Raw genomic sequence first — 21523 nt, 5'->3', positions numbered from 1 at the left:
TCTTTAACTAAAGTTTATGTCATGTGATGAAACCTACAGGAATTTGTCTAACCAAAATTGGCAACCCTAGTTTCCGACCACCTTTAAATCTGTATTATACATTCTATTGTAAGATGTCAAATATTAAATTGTTATTGAAAACAGATGCAGCCTTAATGAGTAACTTCCAAAAATTATTGTTCAAAGTGGGAAACTTGCATTTGCAAACTAGCTGCTGGTGATGATTTCAAAAGGTCCAGGGGAAGGTGTGTGGGGGGGAAGGATGACAATTTGTGCACCTGATTTGGATTTGCCTCAGCAGCGCACAGGAGTTTTAAGTCTTTTTTCTATTGCTTAACTATGCATATTTTCTAATGCTTGTCTGCAATACCCTCAATGCTCTTGAAATAGTTTATTATCCACCCTCTGCTGACTTTGACTTTGCATTGTTCTGTTCTTCATCTCCAAGTCTTCTTGTCTTATGAGTCTTCCAAGCTTCATGTCCTCCTTCAACATCTCCAACCACATTTGTCTAGGTCTTCCTCATGGTATTTGTCCCACGACTACTAGCTCTTGTACTCGCTGGCCAACATCTCCCAGATCTCACATCACCACATGACCCAGCCATCTCACTCTATAGTCCCTCAACTTTTCTGTCACAGGGGTTACCTGCATCCTGGCTTAGAATAAGTAATGAAAAGGTACATCAGCTCTCATCTTACCCAACGTCCACTTTAGCATGCTCATCTCAGCAGCATGAAGCAGTTGTTCCTTCTCCCTCAGTGGCCAGCATTCTGACCCATACATTATGGCTAGCCTAGTCATCATCTTTTACCCTTCGTTCTTCAGCTTATCTGGCACATTCTTATTGCAGAGAATTCCTGTCAACTCTCTCCATTTACATTAAGTGCTCTTCATGCAGCTCCTAAATCCGCATCCACATTCCCAACATGGCTTAATACTTAATATTTAAATTATTGCACAGACGAATAGTTCTAGGACCCTTTCCAGGTCATATTAATCTTCATGGCACAACATGATGCTATTGGTGAAAAGAATGTTTCCGTGGAGCCTCTCCCCTAATCTCTTGCATCAAGGTGTCCATTACAATCATAAATACGAATGGGCTCCAAGCTGATCCTTGATGCAGACTTACCCTCACAGTGAATTACTTACTAAAGCCACAGCTGCTTTTCACGACTGTTATGCTACTCTCAGAAGTGTCCATGATTGCTGAAGACACATGTTCAGGCTGACTGGAAGACTGCAGGTACCACCATAACGATTTTCTAGGACCTCTGTCATAAGCCTTCTTTAAATTCACAAACGCTAAGCATAATTCCTCGTATTTCTCCCCATATTCCTCATGAAATAATCAGACTCCAAACACTGCATCCATTGTTGACCTTCTTGGCATAAACTCAAATTAGTTGTCACTTAGCTGATGCTTCAGCTCCTCCCAAAGTCTTTTCTCAATAATTTTATATTATCATGAGGCTAATCAACTTGATGGACAGTAATTACTACGTTCTTGAACATTTACTTTACGCTTGAAAATAGGGCCCAACGTGTTCTTCCACTCATAAGGTATTTTTCCCAGTACAGAGAATTAAACTGAAAGTTTGTCACCATCACCACTCCTTCATGGCTTAGTGCTTTAAATAAGCCATTCTCTCCTCACCCACCAAAACAGCACTAAATATACCCAGAAAACTTTGCTGCTGTAAATTACAATGGAAGAATCACTCAAAGCCTTCTGGGATCTCAGGTCCTATTCAACAAAAAGCAGATATGTTTGAGAACACTGGAAAAATAAATAGGTTCTGGAATCAAGGGGGACGGGGGAAGATAACAGCTGTTTTGGAGAGATCAGAGAAGGATAGTGAAGATGTTGTGCAAATTGAAGGGTTGAGTGAGGGAAAGAGATTAGTTTTTCCATGCTTGGGCTCCCTCTCAAATGTATTGTAGGTGAGCATTTTTTCTCCTTCTGGAGTACCATATTTAATGTTGCTAACAGAAGAGGTATTATGGCTATTTCTCAAACTGTTCATCCTCCTGCTGCCTTCTCCCTTTAATAGTGACTTCAAAAGTTCATCATTTTACCAAAAATCTTTTGGGGAAGTGTTTAGTACTCCTATAACTTGTTCATTTCAGGAGAGTAATAGCCTAACTTGGAAATGAAGACAAAAGAACAATTAAAAAACAAAAAGGCATAGAGAAAATGGGATTCCTTGTGCCTCACTCCTGAATTTGTTTTGATACAACGTCCCTGTTGCATGACTTTTCCATAAGCTTGTTGCATGAATTTTCAACATGCTTGTATCAATTCCACTACTTTTAGCCACACAGCTGTCAGATTTTCATTTTTTATTACGTGCCTATGTGGCAGGCCAACCTTTCTGTAGAATGTCAGCTTCCCATGAAGCTAGGTGCTGCAACCCAGAAGGATGTAGTTATTTTCTTGGTCACATAAGATTTAAATGATCATTGTAAATAAACTGAGTCTTTTGTTTATCTGAAAATACCGTGAGGAAGAAATCCACATTACTGAGACATCAAAAACAGGAGCTGTAACATTTGAGAGATCCACTGGTAGGTGTGGAAGTGAATACTGCACAAGGGAAAGGCAGCTTCAGATGAGGATTCTAATCAGAAGTGACTCATAAAAGAAAGTACAAAGGGCCTGGGGTGCATTCAGCACATTACCAAAATCTAAACTAGATTGTGACTGACCCAGCCTATAAACAGATGATGTTCAAGAAGTTTCACATGCAGAGCTTCTGAATCCACTGTGTAAGTGGCAGTGAAAATACCAATGCACAATTTTCTCTTTAAAGATTTGGAGGAAGAATCCTAACATATTTTCCTCCACTATCTATTGCCTTTGGTACTTGAAGGAAATTTATCTCTACCTTTAAAACAAATTCTATGGCATCCTTGTATTTTTAATGTTATATAAGCAGCTATTTAATGCATCAACATTTAAAGACAGAATACAGATGTAACTAGTCAAATATGCCTACAGCCTTCTTTCCATTTAATAGAGATTCTCCTTTAAACATGTTGTCTTAATTACTGTTGCCAAAACTGTTTTTAAAGCCTAATAGCGAAAAAGCTGATTAGTTCTAGTACTGGCTCAAGAGACATTTACATCAGCGTTTGTGAGAAACAGGACTCATTAACATGCAGATACAAGTACATGACTCTGCATCTAGCTTATCCCTTCTGTCAGCTCAGGTAGTAAGAGGCACAATTTTTCTTTTTCTTCCCTTTTCTTTAAACCAGAAAGTTTAAGTGTTTTTGTTTGTTTTTTAAAACAATACAGCAGGGATAAGTTGTTAACCAGAACTCCGCTCTGGAGAACATTCATCACTCCATCTCCTTTTCAAGTTCTTATTTTCTGCCAATAAAACGTTAACTTATCAGGATCCACCCTGTATCCAGGGATTTTTAAATATCATTTTATAGTTACTCAGATCTGTAAACTAAAATATTACAAGGCTGCAGAAGGCAAGAGCGTTACTAAATTATTACTCATTCTCAACCATGCTGCCCAAAGTTTAATTCCCTATTCACATGGGGTGGGGGTGGCGGGGGAGAAATCAAACATTTACAAGTTTACAAGCTTTTTAATGTCTGGCCACAATACCTAATATTGAGAGTGCCTGGTTTCATTCCATAATAGGTCCTAAAATTCATAATCATTAAAATATGTGGCAAACATGGAAGCTCTAAGCAATGCAGGTCACCAAAAGCCAATGGACATGAGCTCTCCAATAAGGGGTCTACTTCTGTAAGTGTCCCAGAGAGAACTTCCAATAGGAGGCTATTCCTAATGAGCCAGGTAAAGCTAGCCAGTATTAAAGCACAGACACAAAACATGCATATTGAAAACAATTAGATTTAAAATATTTTACAATAAAAAGGGAAAGTACCACTGTTATTGCACAACTTTAAAAAAAAATGCTTTATTCCTACACTCACTCATTTTAAGCCTACATTTCCAATCAAATCTTAAGAACATTCAACGTGTATCTAAGATGTGCAGACATTTTAAATGCTACCATATATACATTCACTCTTCTGCAGAGTACATTAAGTTTGTAGAGACAGGAAATAATAATCAATTACTTGTTATCACTTTCAGTGTATTATAGATTTTACTTTTTTTTCCAGACTTCTGAATAATAATTCATTAGCCACTGCGGTGGTTATTGACTGGTTGGTCATTTGTCCTATGGTCTCCAAATATTTTTAAAACAACATTATTCAGGCTTACTCTTTTTTGAAAAAAATTATTTTAATAGACACATTTACTGGTAAAGTTAAGTATTACTTTCTGTGGCAAGGTAAACAAATATAACAACTAATAAAAATGTAAAATATGGAAATAAAGAGAATACATTACAGAGATTTAGTCTACTAAATTTTCCATGCACTACTGCAAGTTAAATTGGAAAATCCATAGTGTCCTCTATTAAATACCAACTAGACCAGCAGTGCCAAACACTCATCTTGAAAGTCAGATGTGGTTATATACATATGCAGATTCTGTACAATCTAAGCTTTCATAAAGAAAAGTCATCTACCCCTTGTGGACTCTGCTTGCCAGAAGCTGGGAGTGGACGACAGAGGATGGATCACTTGATGATTGCCTATTCTGTTCTTTCCCTCTGAAGCACCTGCATTGGCCACTGCTGGAAGATAGTCCATCTAGCCCAGTTATCCTATAACTCTGACCCAGTATGGCCGTTCTTATGGGAAATTTTCCAAATGTAAACAGACTGTAAATTGATACAGTCCTCTCTTCCTAAGTCTTCAAAAAAACCAACTTACTCACTATATTAATCTCACTGGATATCAATTCTAAAGCTTAATGTTGACACTAACGTCACCGTTGACCATTTTAAGAGACAGAATGGGAAAGGGGCAAGAGTGAGGGCTATAGGAGAGTGGGAACTGGGAGCTTGTGCAGAAAAATCAAAGGAAAAAGAAGAAAGATAGGGAAGAGAAACAGGAGGAGGAGGATAGGGAAGAAAAAGAAACAAAAGGCAAAAGTAGCTGTGGTCCTAAATGGGAGCATGCTTGCCTCAAAACCGGATACAGAAAGCGGTAATACAATACAGAAAAAACAATCAAAATTAGAAGTACAGTAGTTGCTAGATAAAAGGCCTTGATCTCTGCGCAAACCTCCCATTGACATTAGTGGGAGTTCTGGGATCAGAGTACACAAGTCCATTTGTCTACTAACGTGCACATTTATGAGGACACAAGACCCTTATGCAAACACTTCAAATATGGCTATGGAAAAGTCACCTTATTACTATGAAGCTCTTTATTTAATGAATGTGTAACTGAAAAAAATTCACATTTACCCAACTGAAAGAATCACAGACCCAACACAAAAAGAATAAATTGCACAGGTTGCCAAACATCTCTTGGAGTTTCTGAGCATACTCAGGTACCGGCAACAACTACTAGCCTTCAAAAGACAGAATATTCAACTTTTAATAGGGAGGCAGATCTGGATTTAATAGTTTAATAGCAATCATTTAGATAGCAAGCTCTTGCAGGCAGGCACTCTCTTTTTGTTCTGTGTTTGCACAGCACCTAGCACAATGGTATATGGACAGCATCATGACTAGGGCTCTTAGGTAACACAAATAATGAATACAATAATCATCAACATGCTCAAATTCAACCGTGATGCTAATCTGAAACATCAGTTTAGGAACCTGAATATCTATGTGCCCATACAATGAGCAATAAATTATCATTCAGAAGTATGAGGAAAATGAAATCTATGATGCACTCAGAAAATGGTAAAAAACCCTATTATATATCTCCAAGTTACATCATTGCTTCAGGTCATGTCTCGACAACCTTAATCTTCTTAGAAGGAGGCAAGAACGAATATATGGACAACAGCATTTGAAATGTGTAGCTAGACAGACAGGTAGTAGATAAAATTACATAAAAGCACAATATATGCATACTTTTCTAAAATCAATTTAAGATTTGATTGGCAAAGGCATTACACCAGAGATGATATCTGGTTACAAAGAAAGGAAAAACAGGACAAAGCAATTCAGATGATTTCTAGTTAAACTAAGTAATAGAGAAGAATCATAGGAAAAAAAGACACCCATCCATAGAGAGATTATTTCTCCCAGCAGCAACATCTAAGTAACGATGCTATGTAATACTGAAGGAAACCTCAGATAGCCTATTATATAGAAATGACAACATCTTATTAGGAAGCTATAAGAACATCTGGTAAGGTATTTTAGAGATATCAGTTATCCCTGGTTCTTGTTCTACCTCTTGTGGTCTTTTACTGAAGAGGCTGAATATTTAATCAAAGTAAACAAAACACTACTAAGTGTTACAATACATGTATTTAACTGTGCTTCTTAACAAGATGTCTCAGGAATTACAGTAGCATTTCGGGCACATCACATATTGCAATATTTTCATTATATTAAAACAAAATCTTCAGGATTTTTAAAAACGTTATAATGTGTAAACATCATTGTGTTTGACTGTCATGGGCTGGAAGTTCTCCTTCTGTGAAAAATCCTGCAGAAGGGATAAAAGTTTTAAACTCTTTTTGCTATTAAGACATATACTCCTTTACACTCAGCAGGGTCACCAGTGATGTTCATTAGGTGGGGGGGGGGGGGAGAGCCTAAAAATGACATGCAGGCCAAAAATTCACAGAAAGTGACATTGTAAGTGCCATGCTATTTCTGGCTATACATATCTTTCTTGGCTGTGCATAATACTTGCCCCTGTAAAGGCATCTTTAGAGTTCAAGGCAAGCATATGACTTCCCCTCTGGGTTGACATGGCTCACTGGTTAAGAAAAGCTAATGCTGAGATTTATTATGCTGCTTCCCACACCTTCAAGTTATGCCAATAATCAAAGGGAACATGATGTTCAGACTGGACATTCCATGACTTCTTCCCAGGCAGGACCTAACCCACCTATTTCATATGTAACTGAACGTATCACACACAGTTGTAGCTACCAACAACTATGCAACATGATGTCATGAGATCATACCGCAGCACTACTTCTCCAAATCTTTTGCCATACGATTTCAGACTGTCATCTCTCCACTGGGCCATGTAAGAGAGGGCAGTATAATATGGTCCTATTCTTTTAAATATGTAAGGGCTCTTTATTTAAGAAAAACTAAAATTCAGCAGCTGTTTAAACTATAAATCACTTCTTTAAGATTTCCATTCGTCCCTTCTAACTGTAAGAAACAATAAGTGAGAGTAGCCTGTTAAATCCAGGGGTCACCAAATCCAGTCATTACTTAGAAATCCAAACTCCAAAGAAATTGGTCTTGCTGGCCATATTCAGGTAAACATGCCTCTTGAGTTTAGCATTTAAAAAAGTAGTTTTCATGACCCTGTGCATCATTATAAAAACATTTCTTTTCATCTGTTACTGACTTACACAGGGGAATTGCTGACTCAGTCAGTTTACACACTGAACAACCTCAGTACAAGGAAATTTTAAGAATATTTTTTAAATGTACTTACAAGACAAACAGTATCACCTGCCCTACTAAACAAGAATCAGAGGGGTAGCTGTGTTAGTCTGTGTCCACAAAAACAACATGGAGTCCGGTGGCCTCGTTGTTTCTACTAAACAAGAGAGTTTCCCCACTTCCTCCACAAATGCGTCACAGCAGATTCCAAACATTTGACCAATTTATTTTATGAAATGTAAACACTCTGAACGTTACTGTACTTAAGGAATGAAAAAGAGGGAAAAATACTGCCCAATCTTCTTCAGTGCTTTAGACTGTAGTTTATTGGTCTGCTGTAGTGCTCTAAATCTTGATTTCTACTATTTACAACTACCGTACAGAGACTTCATTAAAAAAAATGCCACCTCACAGAGCCATTACTGAATCAGAAATCCTGCTAACTACTTCACCCCTATTTCTACATCAGTAAGTCAAGTCAAAACAAGCTCTTGGAAAATTTACAACTCTGGAAATTCCCTTTAACATTTATAAGCAGAAATACAACAACATTTTGCACAACAGGAAATCAAGTTATTTGAATATCAAAAGAGTCTCAATGAAGATTACTGTATTGAAGTAATCATAGAAATGTGATGGAAAGGCTGGAAGGGATATCAAGAAGTCAGCAAATGCAGCCCCTTGCATTGAGGCAGGACCAAATAAACCCAGCCCATCCCTGACAGAGGTTTGTCCAACCTGTTCTTAAATATCTCCAGCTTTGGGGATTCCACAACCTCCTCTGGAAGCTTACACAGAGCTTAACTTCCCTTCTAGTTAGAAAGTTTTTTCTAGTATCTAAGCTAAGTCTTCCTTGCTGCAGATTAAGCTCAGTACTTTCTGCCCTACCTTCAACGGACATGAAGAACAACTGATCACAGCCCTCTTTACAATAGCCCTTTAAGTATTTGAAGACTATACCAGGTCCCAACTCAATCTTCCTTTCTGAAGAGTAAACATGACCAGTTTATTTTATTTTTTTTTAATTTCTTCATAGGTCAGGTTTCCTAAACCGTTTATCATTTTTGCTGCTCTTCTCTGGACTCTCAATTTTATTCCATAAAATAAACCTGGGATTTTAAAGAAAAAAAAGAAAATTCAATTCCACAGCCTCTTGAATAAATGCAATTGTGCTGGTAAGAGTGGGGTATTGGGAAGTGTTCAAAAGGGGGATGGCAGTTTGACCAAAGTGGTTTTCATTTCCCCAGCTACTGTGCAGTGTGTTGGGTGTCAGCCACCAACTGCTCTCCAACAGAAAGGTGACTGCATTTCATTTGTCCTGTATGTATCTGTTTGAGTAGGGCAATATATACATGTAAAATGTTATTGCTTCCTGTTACCTGAAGCAGTATTTTGCCTACTATTATTGGAAAAAAAAAGCCAATAATTCTGCTCTCAGCATAAGTGCTATTTAAATTATGTTGTAACAGATGATATAGGTAAAGTACTCATCGTTCAGCAAGATGCACATTACGAAAAAACTAATGTTATCAAAGACTGAGCTAGATGTAGACCAATCACAATTTTTTTTTAAAAATGGCAACTACGTACCTAGCATCTGCTGGGCTGAAGTACCACAGAAGCCCTTTGTGGTAACAATTGGCTGAACATATACTGAGTCTATAAATTTCCTCACCTTCATGTGTCAGTGTCTTCAGATTAAATTACATATTCATTTTTGTACTTTTTAAAGAAAAAAATCACTAGGGAAAATCTGAGACCAAAAATCTTAACTACTATTCATAAGGATGTTCAATACACACTCCCTCATAAAATTCTAAAGAAGTTGCCAAATAGATATTTGCACTACAGCCATTTTAGCTTACTGGATAGTTCATTATAAATCCTGATGGCTACACATTAGTAGTGGCTACTTTTCAAAATATTTTTTCTGCAGAATACCAAAGCAATTAGATCATATATGGATTAGCTGCAAAAACAGAAGCTATTTTGAGCACTGAGTGTAAAAAAGCATCTTTATTAAACTAGCAAAAGGACTTTTTTCTTTAAACATTCACATAAAAACTTACTGAACTTTTATAAAATGCAAGCCAAAGTTTTCTTGGGCTCAAAGGCTTAACAAACCAAGGGTATATCTACACTGCAGTAAAATACATGCGGCTGGCCTATGTCTGCTGACTCAGGCTGTGGGGCCATAAAAGTGCAGTGTAGACATTAGAGGTCGGGCTAGTGTGTATATGAAGGAATGGAACAAGAGGGAACAGGGACAGAAACCCAGTGAGGGGAATGAAAATACAAATTATCAAGCACACTCCTGTCCAGAACCTGGAATTGAACTAGGATTTCCACATTTCCCTCTGCTAACAACAAAGAGCTGCAAAGTCCACTGACAAAAGTGTGTCTTATCCACCTTTAGTGGCTTGTCCACACAGAGGATAGCAACCTACTAGTGCTACCAGTTACTCAATTAATTCAGTTGACAGAAGTCTGTGCTGTAGTTCTAGAGGTCCCAACCCTATTAATGGCTTATGTAGGTGAGGGTCAACATGGTTCAAGGTAACTTTTTTTTCCATTTTGCTTTTTTAAAAACCTAGGGAATTATAGTAAAAAATTACATTAAAAGAATGCTAAGGTTGCATAGTCTAGCACTCACAAGTTAGAAAGTGTCAGAATTAAGGTTGCATATGCATTCTTGAAATATATGATCACATATTATTTTATCCAAAGAATCCCTGCCTCATTCAGAACACAGGATGGACCATACTCATGGATTGGATAGTTATTAAATATTTATTTTAATCTTTATCATACAACATGTGTCTCCAGGCCTTGTTTACAGTACATCCTGAACAGAACACAAAATTATTCATTTCCTCATCAACTTTTCCATGTTGCTCTCACTGTAGTATCTGAGTGCTTCACAAATGAATGAAATTATCTTCACAGCAGCCCTGTGAGGCAAAGTGATATTGTTAGCTCCAATTTATAGATGGGGAACTGAGGCACAGTGATTAAGAGCCTGCTCACCCAAAACTAGACAATTTGAGATATCTAGGACCTGATTTTTCAGAGCATTTTTACTACTTCATGTTCAAATCACAGCTGCAATCGTGAGAGCTCAGCACTTTGACCCACGTGTCAAAGTTATTTTAATAAATGAGGAACACACAACTAGTGGCCTATTGTGAAAAGTTTGTTTTAAAGAGATTTGCCCAGCATCACATAGAAATTATGTGGCAGAAGCAGTGGTAGAATCCAATTCCCCAGGGCAGCATTCAATTGTCTTACCATGAGATCATCCTCTCTTCCTGCAATCCTCTGTATCATATGATACACAACTTCCAGCTTCTGCAACAAATGAGGCAGGGCTCCTACAGACAAGTCTCTTTCACTACACAACTCTGGTTCATTTCTTGAGCCCCATCAATCCTGTACACTGAGGAAAAAAACTATGTGATCACATATTTAAAGACTGTATCACCATGCATATGCACAAGTGGAATGAATTAAAGTTTTAATTCTGGCACTTCCTAACTTTTCAGTATTTCACAACCGTAACGTTCTACTAACAGTGTTTTTGTATGTAATTACATAGAATATATTGTTCATGTTAACGTAGCACTTAGATGACTTGCTCAAGATTGGCCTGACTCTGTTAGGTGTTGTATTTACAGATAGTACAAGACAGTCTTTTCCCTCCTAGTATCTTACAATCTAAATAGACAAGACAGATAAAAGTGTGGCGGGAGAGGGAGCAGGAAGAGAGAGAGAAATGAAGTATCATTACTGTCATGTTACAGATGAGAAATTGAGACTTAGAGAGATTAAATCATTTGCCCAGGTCTCTGGTAAACCATGAAACTGAACACCAATTTTCTAAGTCTCGGGCCAGTCTATTAACCACAAGACCATTTTTCCTTCCTATTTCTGTAAAGGTTTTTGGAAAAGTTTGTACAAAAGAAGCTACACAAAACGAAGAACGTGTTGTACAGAAGCCCCAACTGCTATAGACTCAATGGACACTTCCATAATCATGTGCAGTCTTCTGGCAAAGCACAACCTTGAGTCCAGAAGCTGACAGTTACTGGTATATTTCTGGCTTTGCCATGACATGCTATGTGACTTTGGACAAGTCATTTATCCTCTCTGTGCCTCAGTTTTCTTTGACTTGAGAGACAAGTTAATGTTCCCCTACCTCTGATATTCACAGGCAGGAGCGCCGCTAGCTTTTTTGGCGCCCTAGGCGGCGGAAGGTCCCACCCCCGAAATACTGCCAACGACCGCGGCGGCCGAAGATCCGCCCCCCAAATGTTAGCACCCTAGGCAACCGCCAAGGTTGCCTAATGGGTTGCGCCAGCCCTGTTCACAGGTACGTTGTACAGGTTTAAATCATTAATTTTTGTGAGGTACCAGCACCACAGTAAGAACACCTCAGAAATGCCTGTAAACAAAACACTATCTATGCAGCAATAACAGTAATAAAAACCAAGTCAACATTATTTTTAGTTTTTTAAACTGAAAAACAATACAGAATCAGATTTCTTTTTTTTTTTTTTAAAGCATTAGGCACTTGATTCAAACCTACTCTTAGTCATGCTTTGTAAGCCTGGCACAACAGCTGATTTACAAGATATATCGAAATGTGTGCCAAAATACTGGTAAGAAAGATCAACCTGTTAATCTTCAATCTACACTGGCACCTTTCATTATTGAAAAATAGTTTCTAATTTTAACCATACTGAAAGAACCCATTACTTTCATTACTTAACAGAACACTTGTTCAACTCCATTGAAGTCAGTGGAAGAACCATAACAGATCCAGCTTTCCAGTGAACTTCTGTTCACTGTTTAGATTACAGTAGAACATATCTTAATTTCACATTATGTTCAGATTTCCATAGCGGACACAAAATGTTAAAAGCCTAACAGGGCTGTTAAGCTTTAGAGACAGAACAATCATCTGCTTCAAGTGGAAAATATTTGATGGTAAAGGGAAAATACGAGAAATAACTGAAGTTCATACTCTTAACATATAATTTTAAAGAAGCTGGCCAATACTTTTTGTTCTGTGTTTATACAGCTTCTACTTCAACAGGAGCCTAGTCCATGACTGGCACTCTTAGGCACTATCAGAATACAAATAATAAACAACCAGTTTTAATTACAAACAAAACAAACACCTCACTATTGTGACATTCAATAGACATCCAAGAAAGCAAAAGCAGGAGACTTAGTGTTTTGCTCTAAATCCTCACAGCCATTTGACAACAAATACCAAGTGTAATCAACCCTGCTAAAAGTGAGTCTCTAATGTAATTGCACTTTGGGGAATATATTAGTGAGAAATGTTTGTTATATTTGTGGAACAACTGCCTAATCTGGTCTGTCCCATGAAAATAGACAGGGTAGCTGCATAGAGTGGTCCCTTCATTAGTCAATTGACCAGTTCTTCCCTTCATAATTCTGTTGTATTAAATAAGACATGTATAGTATTCAAAAGATGAAAAGGAAGGAATAGGTAAGAAAATGTAACCTCTAAAGATGCTTAGGAACTGAAGTATAACACCTAAGGATTTTAATCTTTGTGCCTACCTACTGGAGAAAACAATGTGTTTTCTTCTTTTTTTTAAAAAAATGTGCTGATGTTTCTTACTTAGAGGCATGATATCCCATCAGACTACTCATAAGGCTAGAAAAGTATAGAGAACTTCTGTTTATGAATTGTTCCTCTAGTTTAACCTATAGGTAACAGACTGTGATAGCTTTAACCTGGGCATGCCTTTGGACTTTATGTTTGGAACTACTGAATATTTTGGTAATATAATTATCTTGTCACTCTGAGACCTGAGAACATACAACTTGTCTCAGACTTTAGTCAATCATCGCCAAAGCTGGAGTTAACATCTTGAAGTTAAACAGTCAAGAGCCTAGGTTTGAAAACATCTTTGAGACCTTTTGCCAAAACAGTCAATATGGCACTAAAAAATTTTCATCACATTAGGATGTATTCAACAAAGTCATAAAGAAATGAGAAGATTAATGCTGTGAAACAAAATGATATAGAGCAGGCATATGCAACATGTTCCACTGGGACTGTTCCGATTTCCATGCTCATTCTCCCATTTGGCATAAAAAAATCTTGTCAGCATTGTATAGTCATGAAAGCAAGTGACCAGATGATCTTATTGTCACATAATTATTTGTGAAATAATGTTTCCAATGTCCTGTCTTCTTGCTAAATTTTCTTCCCTCTGTAAAAGTCAGATTAGTACAGCACTATATAAATAGACAGTGAAAAAGCAACAAAAAACAACCACCTCAATGCCCATAAAATGAAAGAAACCTGTGCTTCACCACAGAATGCTTTAGGGACACATCTAGTCTGCAAGCGATAGTCAAATGTCTTTACTTAAAACACCGAGTAAATGAAATTCACCTCACCTGAAGAAAAAGCCATATTTCACTAGATATCTTATCTCTGGATTTAACAGCAACAGATGCTATTTCATTCTCTCAAACCATGCAATAAATCAACCAACTTTTAAAAACACAAGAACATATTAAAACAACAATTTAAAACTTTATCCCATGCTATGAAAAGTCTAGTATTAACCAAAAAGGAGATTATTTTCAAGGCTTTAAGAGTCAATAGAAATGTTAAATTCTTAGTCATAGTTGCTCATTCTCCAAAGTGGCCTGGGATGTAAGTGCAATAGACATAGCACATTTGGAGAACAGATAGTGTTAGGGGATGTTTAATAGTGACTCCTGTAAGGAGCTCTGAAGGAAGTTAAAGCTTTCAGATAGCTTCTGAAGTTCAAGTAGAGTACATAACACTTGCAATGGGGAAGGGAGAAGTCAGGTAGGTCCATTCATTAGGCATGGGGAGAGATGATAGCTCACGGGTTTGAGCATTGGCCTACTAAACCCAGGGTTGTGAGTTCAATCCCTGAGGGGGCCATTAAGGGAACTGGGGTAAAAATCTGGGGATTGGTCCTGCTTGGAGCAGGGGGTTGGACTAGATGACCTCCTGAGGTCCCTTCCAACCCTAATAGTCTATGATAAAAACTATTGCTACAGGTGATTTTAAGATGCTGACACTCTACCTACCAAATGAAGTACATAATGCCCTCCCTATCCTTATACTGTTAAAAAAGTATGCTTTTGTTGAAATTGAAAATATTCATTGAGTTTCATCTTAGACGCTATAAATTTCTTCTTTTGGCAGGTCTAATTAATTGAACCAATTGTCATAACTTATTACATCATACATATATATTTGATTCATTTAGTTGCACTCATTAAAAGAGACACTGTAAACAGTCTCCAAAATTAAAATATTTAAATATTTCTACTTTATAAAATTCCAGCAAAAACAACTATTTTAAGCAGAGATTTCCTGCAATGCTTGCAAACAGTGACAAACCAACACAACCTGAAAAGTGAAATTGATTACATCTGCTTCATTTAAGATGAGAGAAATGGAAACAATATAAATAATGAACAGTAAACTGATTTTTAAAATTTCTTAATTTCTATAACCTAAGATGATAACAAATATATGTACTATATATATGAAGTTTATAGCCTCTCTAAGCAACTTTAACTATAACAATGAATCCTAAGGAAAGCTTGTAAAAAATCTTTTTACAAATTTGGGCTTACACTATACCCAGATTTTCCTTCTAAAGGTTCTTTGCTTAATTTAATGAAAGGCTCACTTAATTGTAAAAGACTAGAAACTCTGATAATGCACAGCACTATATCACCGGGAGACGCTCTCCCACTGACATAGCTACCACCACCGCTGGTTTTATTATGTCAACAGTCAGCATAAAGCGGCCACAGGAGCACTCTTACAGCGGCACGGCTGTATCAGTACAGCTGTGCCTCCGTAAGCTTTAGTGAAGTGTAGACATGGCCTTTGACTGTAAACTTTCTGTGGCAAGAAACCACGTCTTCCTTTGTGTTTGGAAAGTTCCTAGTCTATACTGGGCATTTCTGCAATCTCTAGAACAGCCGTGTGCTCTCCATGCACAAAATAAACAAACTACAAGAACTGAAGAAATGCCCTCTCACCCTCTCTCTAAATTGTCTCTATTACAGCAATCTTACACATTACATCTAACACTAGTGTGTAAAATATTTTTCCAGACTGAAAAACAAAGTTTCTAGGTATGTGTTCCTTTAATTTTCTATTTGAAAGTGTTCCCAAGCTTCCTGGAAATTTTGCTTTCTTAAGTAGGAGCTTCTTACCTCTCAGATTTCTGGGATGTATCTGTTTTGTCCGAGGCATTTTGCTCTAATCAGAGGCCACTTTCTCCTCTCCAAAATAGCAAGTAGAGCAAGCAGAGGAAAGGCAGCTCCATAAATCTGCCAAAGGGGTCAATTAATCCATGTGCTTAAAAAAGGAGGGGAAAAAAAAGGTTTTTTTTTTAAGAGACATATAATGTTAATATGAAAACAAATATATCCTCTCTACCCTCTTTTTACCTTAAAGCTGCTATACAAATTAATAAAGCATAGTTAATAATCCTTTGTATCTACATAGCATCTTTCATTCCAAGAAACTCAAACTTTCTTTTATCACTATTGTTAGCAAAAACAGATTTCCAGGGTTACAAAGGATGTCATTGATGGACTAAGAAAAAATGCACTGCTTGTACCTTTACCAGTTTCTGCTCTAACTTGCAAAAACATACACTTTTCCCCACAAAAATACTCAACCTCAGGCTTTGAGATCTTGATCCACGGTGAAAGGAAGTGAACAGAAATAAGCTGTACTAGAGATCCTCTCATATATACTTCCCATTCCTTCCCCTCCATGACACTAGGCATCTGCAGGAGCCTGCAGTTGCGACAAAGTCAGGAGAAATTTTGCTGGTGGCTTCATTGCAACCTTTCTTTGTAACATGGAAAACAAAATCAGGCCCCAATCTTGCATGCGGATAGACTCCTGAACCACCCTGAAGCCAATCAATAGGGCTCTAGATGGGTCTAGCTGTTCACCCACACAGAAGAAGCTGCAACATCAGGGCCTAAATGTATAAGGACAATATCTGAAATAGACCAAGGTAAAGTGACACTCTCCTAATATTCTGCAACTAGGTTTTCCATATATTTGAAGGGACACAAATACGTATTTTAGTCACAAGAGCTAGATTTCCCCCTGCCTCCTGCCCCCCAGTTCTACAAAGCTTAATACACAAAAATGTTTTCATGATTTTTTATTTCTATTTAAACAGTATTTTGCTTGGATTTAAATCGCTCTGCAGTGTTTACAACCCTAAAAGGACAGCGTCCTGCTCATGTAGAACTGCTTATTGAAATTGACCAGTATACTTCCACTATCCAAGCTAAACAGAATGAAAAGGTAATACATATAAATATAGAGTTAATTTTAAAATGTACCATCTACAGTACTAACAACACAGGTAATGATTTTTTAATTACTTGACATTGAGCCTTTAATTGGACTAGGCAGCAAGTGAAACTGCTTGAGGGGGAAAGGGGAGATAAAGGCCATTCTCATACACCTTATCTTCAAGGTGTAACAAAGATATTGTATTTTGTTTCCAATTCTTTGTTTGTAAAAGGACATCGTAAACCTGAAATTATTTAAGTCAATTAAATTATTTAAGTCAAATTAAATTTACTAAACCTGCCCCTGAAGCTTACCCATTGTTTTGTATTTACAATGACATGTTGCTATTAATTTTAAATGTTTTTCTCTTATCTGTTGTTGTGTGAAAGACTCAAACGCTGACTACACAAATGGAAAATAGATTTTTCCACAAATTTCTTTCAGTTATAATAATAAAATTATGTTAAAAAAATCCCATGCAGTAGTGTGATGTTTAAGTTGTTCCTTCTTTAAAAGATGTTTGGTATAATTATGAATATATTATAAATGAAATTCAGCATTCAACATCAGAATGTTCAAGCTTTGGTGACTGACGTTAGGCACCTACATCTGTAGCCAAATTTTAAAAGGTGCTGAGCATCTCTGAATCCCGATGATAATGATAAACTCCAGTGAGAGCTATGGGTAACCACCTGGCACCTTTGGAAAAAGATATGCCGCTTAAGTGCTTAAAGTTAAGCATTCAAGTAAGTTTCAAAATGTTGACATATCTTTGAACAGGGATTCTTAGAACATTTCTTAGCATTTTGTTGCAACACAAGTGACATGTTACATAATATTTAAAACTGCATACTTCAGTTGCCCACCAGCAATAAAATAATAAGATTTTTTTGCTGGGGGGCGGGTGGAGGAAATCACGCAGTAGCAAGGATACAGGTAGAAATCTTTTAAAAGCTAAAGAAAACTGAAATCTCCTTTTTCCTTCTCAGTTATCTGCCCTGAAAACATGGACATATCGTGATCACCAGCAAAGCCGGTTAAAGGCAAGTATTAAAAAAAAACCCAGAGAGAGAGAGAGAAGCATGAAATGATGAGAAGTGCGAACACAAGTTGCAAAGGGGAAAAACATGAATGAATAAAGAGGGAGGAGCCTGGGAAAACCCCTCTGCAACGCTGCACCGAACAAAGCGCTGCACACATCCATCCACATGCCAGGAAGGGGGAGAGCGACCGGGACCGACCCGGGGAAGAGGCGTGGGGGGGACAAGGAAACAGATGGGAAGCGCTGGGGGAGAGGGGAATCACCGGGATGCCTGCCTACTCCCTGCCACAACCCAGCAAAGCCTGCCTGGGGGCGCCTCACACACACACACACACACACACAGAGCCCGGCTAGAAACAAACACACGCGGCTGGAATAGGAGTAAAGGCGGGTTTCGCATAAACCGCAGCCCCCCGGCAGGGAGGTGGGGGTGGGGGAAGACAGCAGCTGGAGCCGGGCCTGCAGCTCCCTGCCTCCCGCCCGCCCCGATCTCCCTACCGTGGTGTGTCTGGGCGCCGCCGCGGCTCCGACAAGGGGGCGGCTCCCCGGGCCGCGCCAGGCGCATGGGACCCGCTCTGGGGGTTCACTGCAGCGCCGGCCTGTGCCCCTGCTGCCGGCCTGCTCCGGGGGGCGGCTGGAGCCGGCCCTGCTGCCGCTGCTGATGGCGGCCGCTCCGGTGTAAGGGGGCACCAACGGCGGAGGCAGCAGCTAGGAAACACGGCGCCTGGGAGCCTCCTTCACTTGACAACCTCGGACAAACATAACCCGAGGCTGGCCCCCTCCCTCGCCTGAGCAGCCGTGCAAAACGCCCCCAGCCCGCCCATCTCCGCCGCCTCCGAGCCCCCCAACACTCCAACATCTGCACCGCCCCAAGCACCCCCCGCCCCGAGCCCCCCAACATACACCGCTCCAACATCTGCGCCGCCCCAAACACCCGAGCCCCCCAACATACACCGCTCCAGCATCTGTACCGCCCCGAGCCCCCCAAAACAGCCCCGGCCCCACCCCCACAGTGCCGCCCCCAAACAGCCCCGGCCCGCCCAAGCACCCCTCGCTCCGAGCCCCCCGACATACACCGCTCCAACATCTGCACCGCCCCAAACACCCGAGCCCCCCCAACATACACCGCTCCAGCATCTGCACTGCCCCGAGCCCCCCAAAACAGCCCCGGCCCCACCCCCACAGTGCCGCCCCCAAACAGCCCCAGCTCGCCCAAACACCCACCGCTCCAGCATCGGTGACGCCCCCCGCCCCCGCCGCGCCCCCTGCACCCACCCAGGCCCCAGCAGGGCGCCCCCGCTGTGCGAGGTCTGTCTGTCTGTCTGTCTGACACTAGTCCCGCCCCGGCGCGCAGGCAGCGGCGGGGGATGCTCCATGCATGACCCAGGCAGGGGCCAGCGGGCCGGACTGCAGGGGGAGGCGTCCCTGGGGCCGGGCTGTAGGGAAGGGGGAGCGGGTAGGCGGGCCCCGCTGGGCCGGGCGGGCCGCTGGCGGCGCAGCCTTTGGGGGCTCCCCGGCCGGTCACTCACGTGGCTGGCTGGGGGCAGCAGCTGGGAGGCGCGCGGCGGCGGCAGCTCCGGGTCGGGGGGAGGGGGGTGTTTTACCTTCGTTCACTTTCTATTGCAGGAAGCGGCCCGGTCCAGTGACGTCATCGGGTCTCCCGGTTCCGCCCTCTTCCCTGTCTGCATGGGAGGGGGAGGGGTCACTGAGGGGGTTTCCTCACAGGCTGGTGGGAAGGGACAGAAGTGAAACTAGATACTCACCCAGGCTAACATTTAAAAAAAGAAATCCCCCAGCCAGCAAGGAGTCCCTCTCCCCCAGCGCATCCACACTGCCCCCCACCATCCCTACCCTGGAAAAGTGATATCGTGCCAGCGTGCCCAGTGCCACACTGGGCCTGGCAGTGCCATGTCAGATAAAGTCATGTTAATATAATAAACAGACTGCCCAGCACTACAGTGGAGCCAGGCAGCATTGTGTCAAACACAACGTCACTGCGCCAGACTTCACAAAAGTGTGTCAGACTTTTGGGAGAGCGATAGATGATGTAGCACCATGCCAGCCCATGCAACACCGTGTCAGAACACGTCAGTTGGTGCAGCACCATGTTAAATTGTATCAGTAGTTGTGACATGACGTCGTATTTGGTCAACTGGTAGCATCTGAGACATTTTCAGCCATGAAGCAGTTAATCCCAAACAGCAGCAACAACAAACAGCTGTTGAAGTCTTATTAAAGAGAATTCTATTTTTCCTAGGAGACATGACCAGAAAGTCAGGACTTGATTAAGAACCTAAAAAAAAGTTATTACAAAGTTATTTGCATTCTCACACCCCAACATGAGGGGCTGCTGTCACAATGCACTGCAGTGGGCACGCAGGTGTGTGTCGCACTCCCCCCTACGGTGGCCCATCCCTCCAGCACAGACAGAGAAGACACACAAACACGCACACACACTCCCATGTATGCACATAACTGGGGCCGCCGCTGACGCGGAGATCCCGGAGGTTCCTCCTTGCTGCCACTGGCAGGTCACACATGCTGTGTCCTCCTTCCTCTGCTCTCTCTGGGTTTTCCCGTTCGCTAGCAGCTATGTTTAATCCCCTCCTCCTTCCATTGCAACATACCAAAAAAACCTCCCCATGCTAGGACAGCCGACCATGCAACTCTCCCCATACAATTTTCCCCAACCAGATTAAAAGAAGAAACTCACCCAATGCCCAGACTCTTTGCACATTCTTTCCCAGTTAACTTTTAAAATAAAGCGACAAAAGCTGAAAGCAAAAAAACCTCCTCTGCTGGAAGTGGGCGTGAGAGGAAATACGAGGAGGAGGTGCCTAATGCTCTCTGCTGCTGCTCCCCTTTTTTGGCCCTTGCTAGGGTTTTGCTGTTCTAGCTGTACTGCGCTGATTGGTTTACTACATCAGCTGTTTATATAGATTTCGCGTGTGGGTCATTTTGAATGGGGAAGATTTGTGGTGAGGGATTCCTCCTTGTTGCAGGGAAGTAAAGGGGGCGGATCGCTGGTTAAAACACACACACACACACACACAAAACCCTTGCCTTTTGTTCAAAAGCAGACAGCTATTTTAATGATTATTATTTAAAATGCATTATCCCAACATCTGGATATTTTAAGTTTCTGTTGCCACTGAAGTTCTACACGAGATTCTCCTTTATATTCCATTTGGATCCAGCGCATTTCTTTTTTTAACAGAACAAACTTAATTAACTGACCTCCCATTAAATCTATTTTATATTGCCTCATTGTTTACTTGTGCTTCCTCAGCTAGCTATCTAGATCCATCTGTTGTCTCTTGTCTTACACTTAGACTCTCTGGCGCAGGAGCTGCCTTTTTGCTACAAATTTGTACAGTGGCATCAACACAGGATTCCAGTCCGTGGCTAGGGCTCTCCCTTTATGGTACTTATATAGCCCCCATTACCATAGTATCTGAATACCTCAGTTTTTTAAAGGTATATATCCTCATAACATCCCTGCAAAACTTGGAAGTATTATTATCCTCATTTTATAAAGGGAGAACTGAGGCAGAGCAACTTGTCCAACAACACACAGGGAGTTAAACCCAGGTGTCATAAGTCTCAGGCCAGCACCCTAATCACTGGACCAGTCTT

The 21523-nt window shown here is 40.5% G+C and overlaps 1 protein-coding gene across 5 annotated transcripts in view; it reads right to left on the bottom strand.

The window, feature by feature from the left end:
• Positions 1–20740, bottom strand: part of HIVEP1 (HIVEP zinc finger 1) — a 195533-nt gene extending 174793 nt beyond the window's left edge. Inside the window, exons 1-4 of one of the 5 annotated variants that reach the window (XM_050941557.1) lie at positions 20601–20740; positions 19492–19613; positions 18386–18595; positions 15738–15882 (exon numbers count right to left, since the gene is read on the bottom strand). In XM_050941557.1, coding sequence (XP_050797514.1) covers positions 15738–15777 — 40 coding nt within the window. In that variant the 5' untranslated portion in view covers positions 15778–15882; positions 18386–18595; positions 19492–19613; positions 20601–20740. Of the gene's footprint in view, positions 1–15737; positions 15883–18385; positions 18596–19162; positions 19312–19416; positions 19472–19491; positions 19614–20600 lie in introns of those variants that run through there. The other 4 variants (XM_050941556.1, XM_050941560.1, XM_050941559.1 and 1 more) reach the window with 4 other exon arrangements.
• Between the last annotated feature and the right edge of the window lie 783 nt (positions 20741–21523).

Source organism: Gopherus flavomarginatus, chromosome 2, assembly GCF_025201925.1.
Source record: "Gopherus flavomarginatus isolate rGopFla2 chromosome 2, rGopFla2.mat.asm, whole genome shotgun sequence".
Classification (NCBI taxonomy): Eukaryota; Metazoa; Chordata; order Testudines; family Testudinidae; genus Gopherus; species Gopherus flavomarginatus.
Note: the sequence above shows the minus strand (reverse complement) of the source record. Positions and strands in the feature narration are given on the sequence as shown.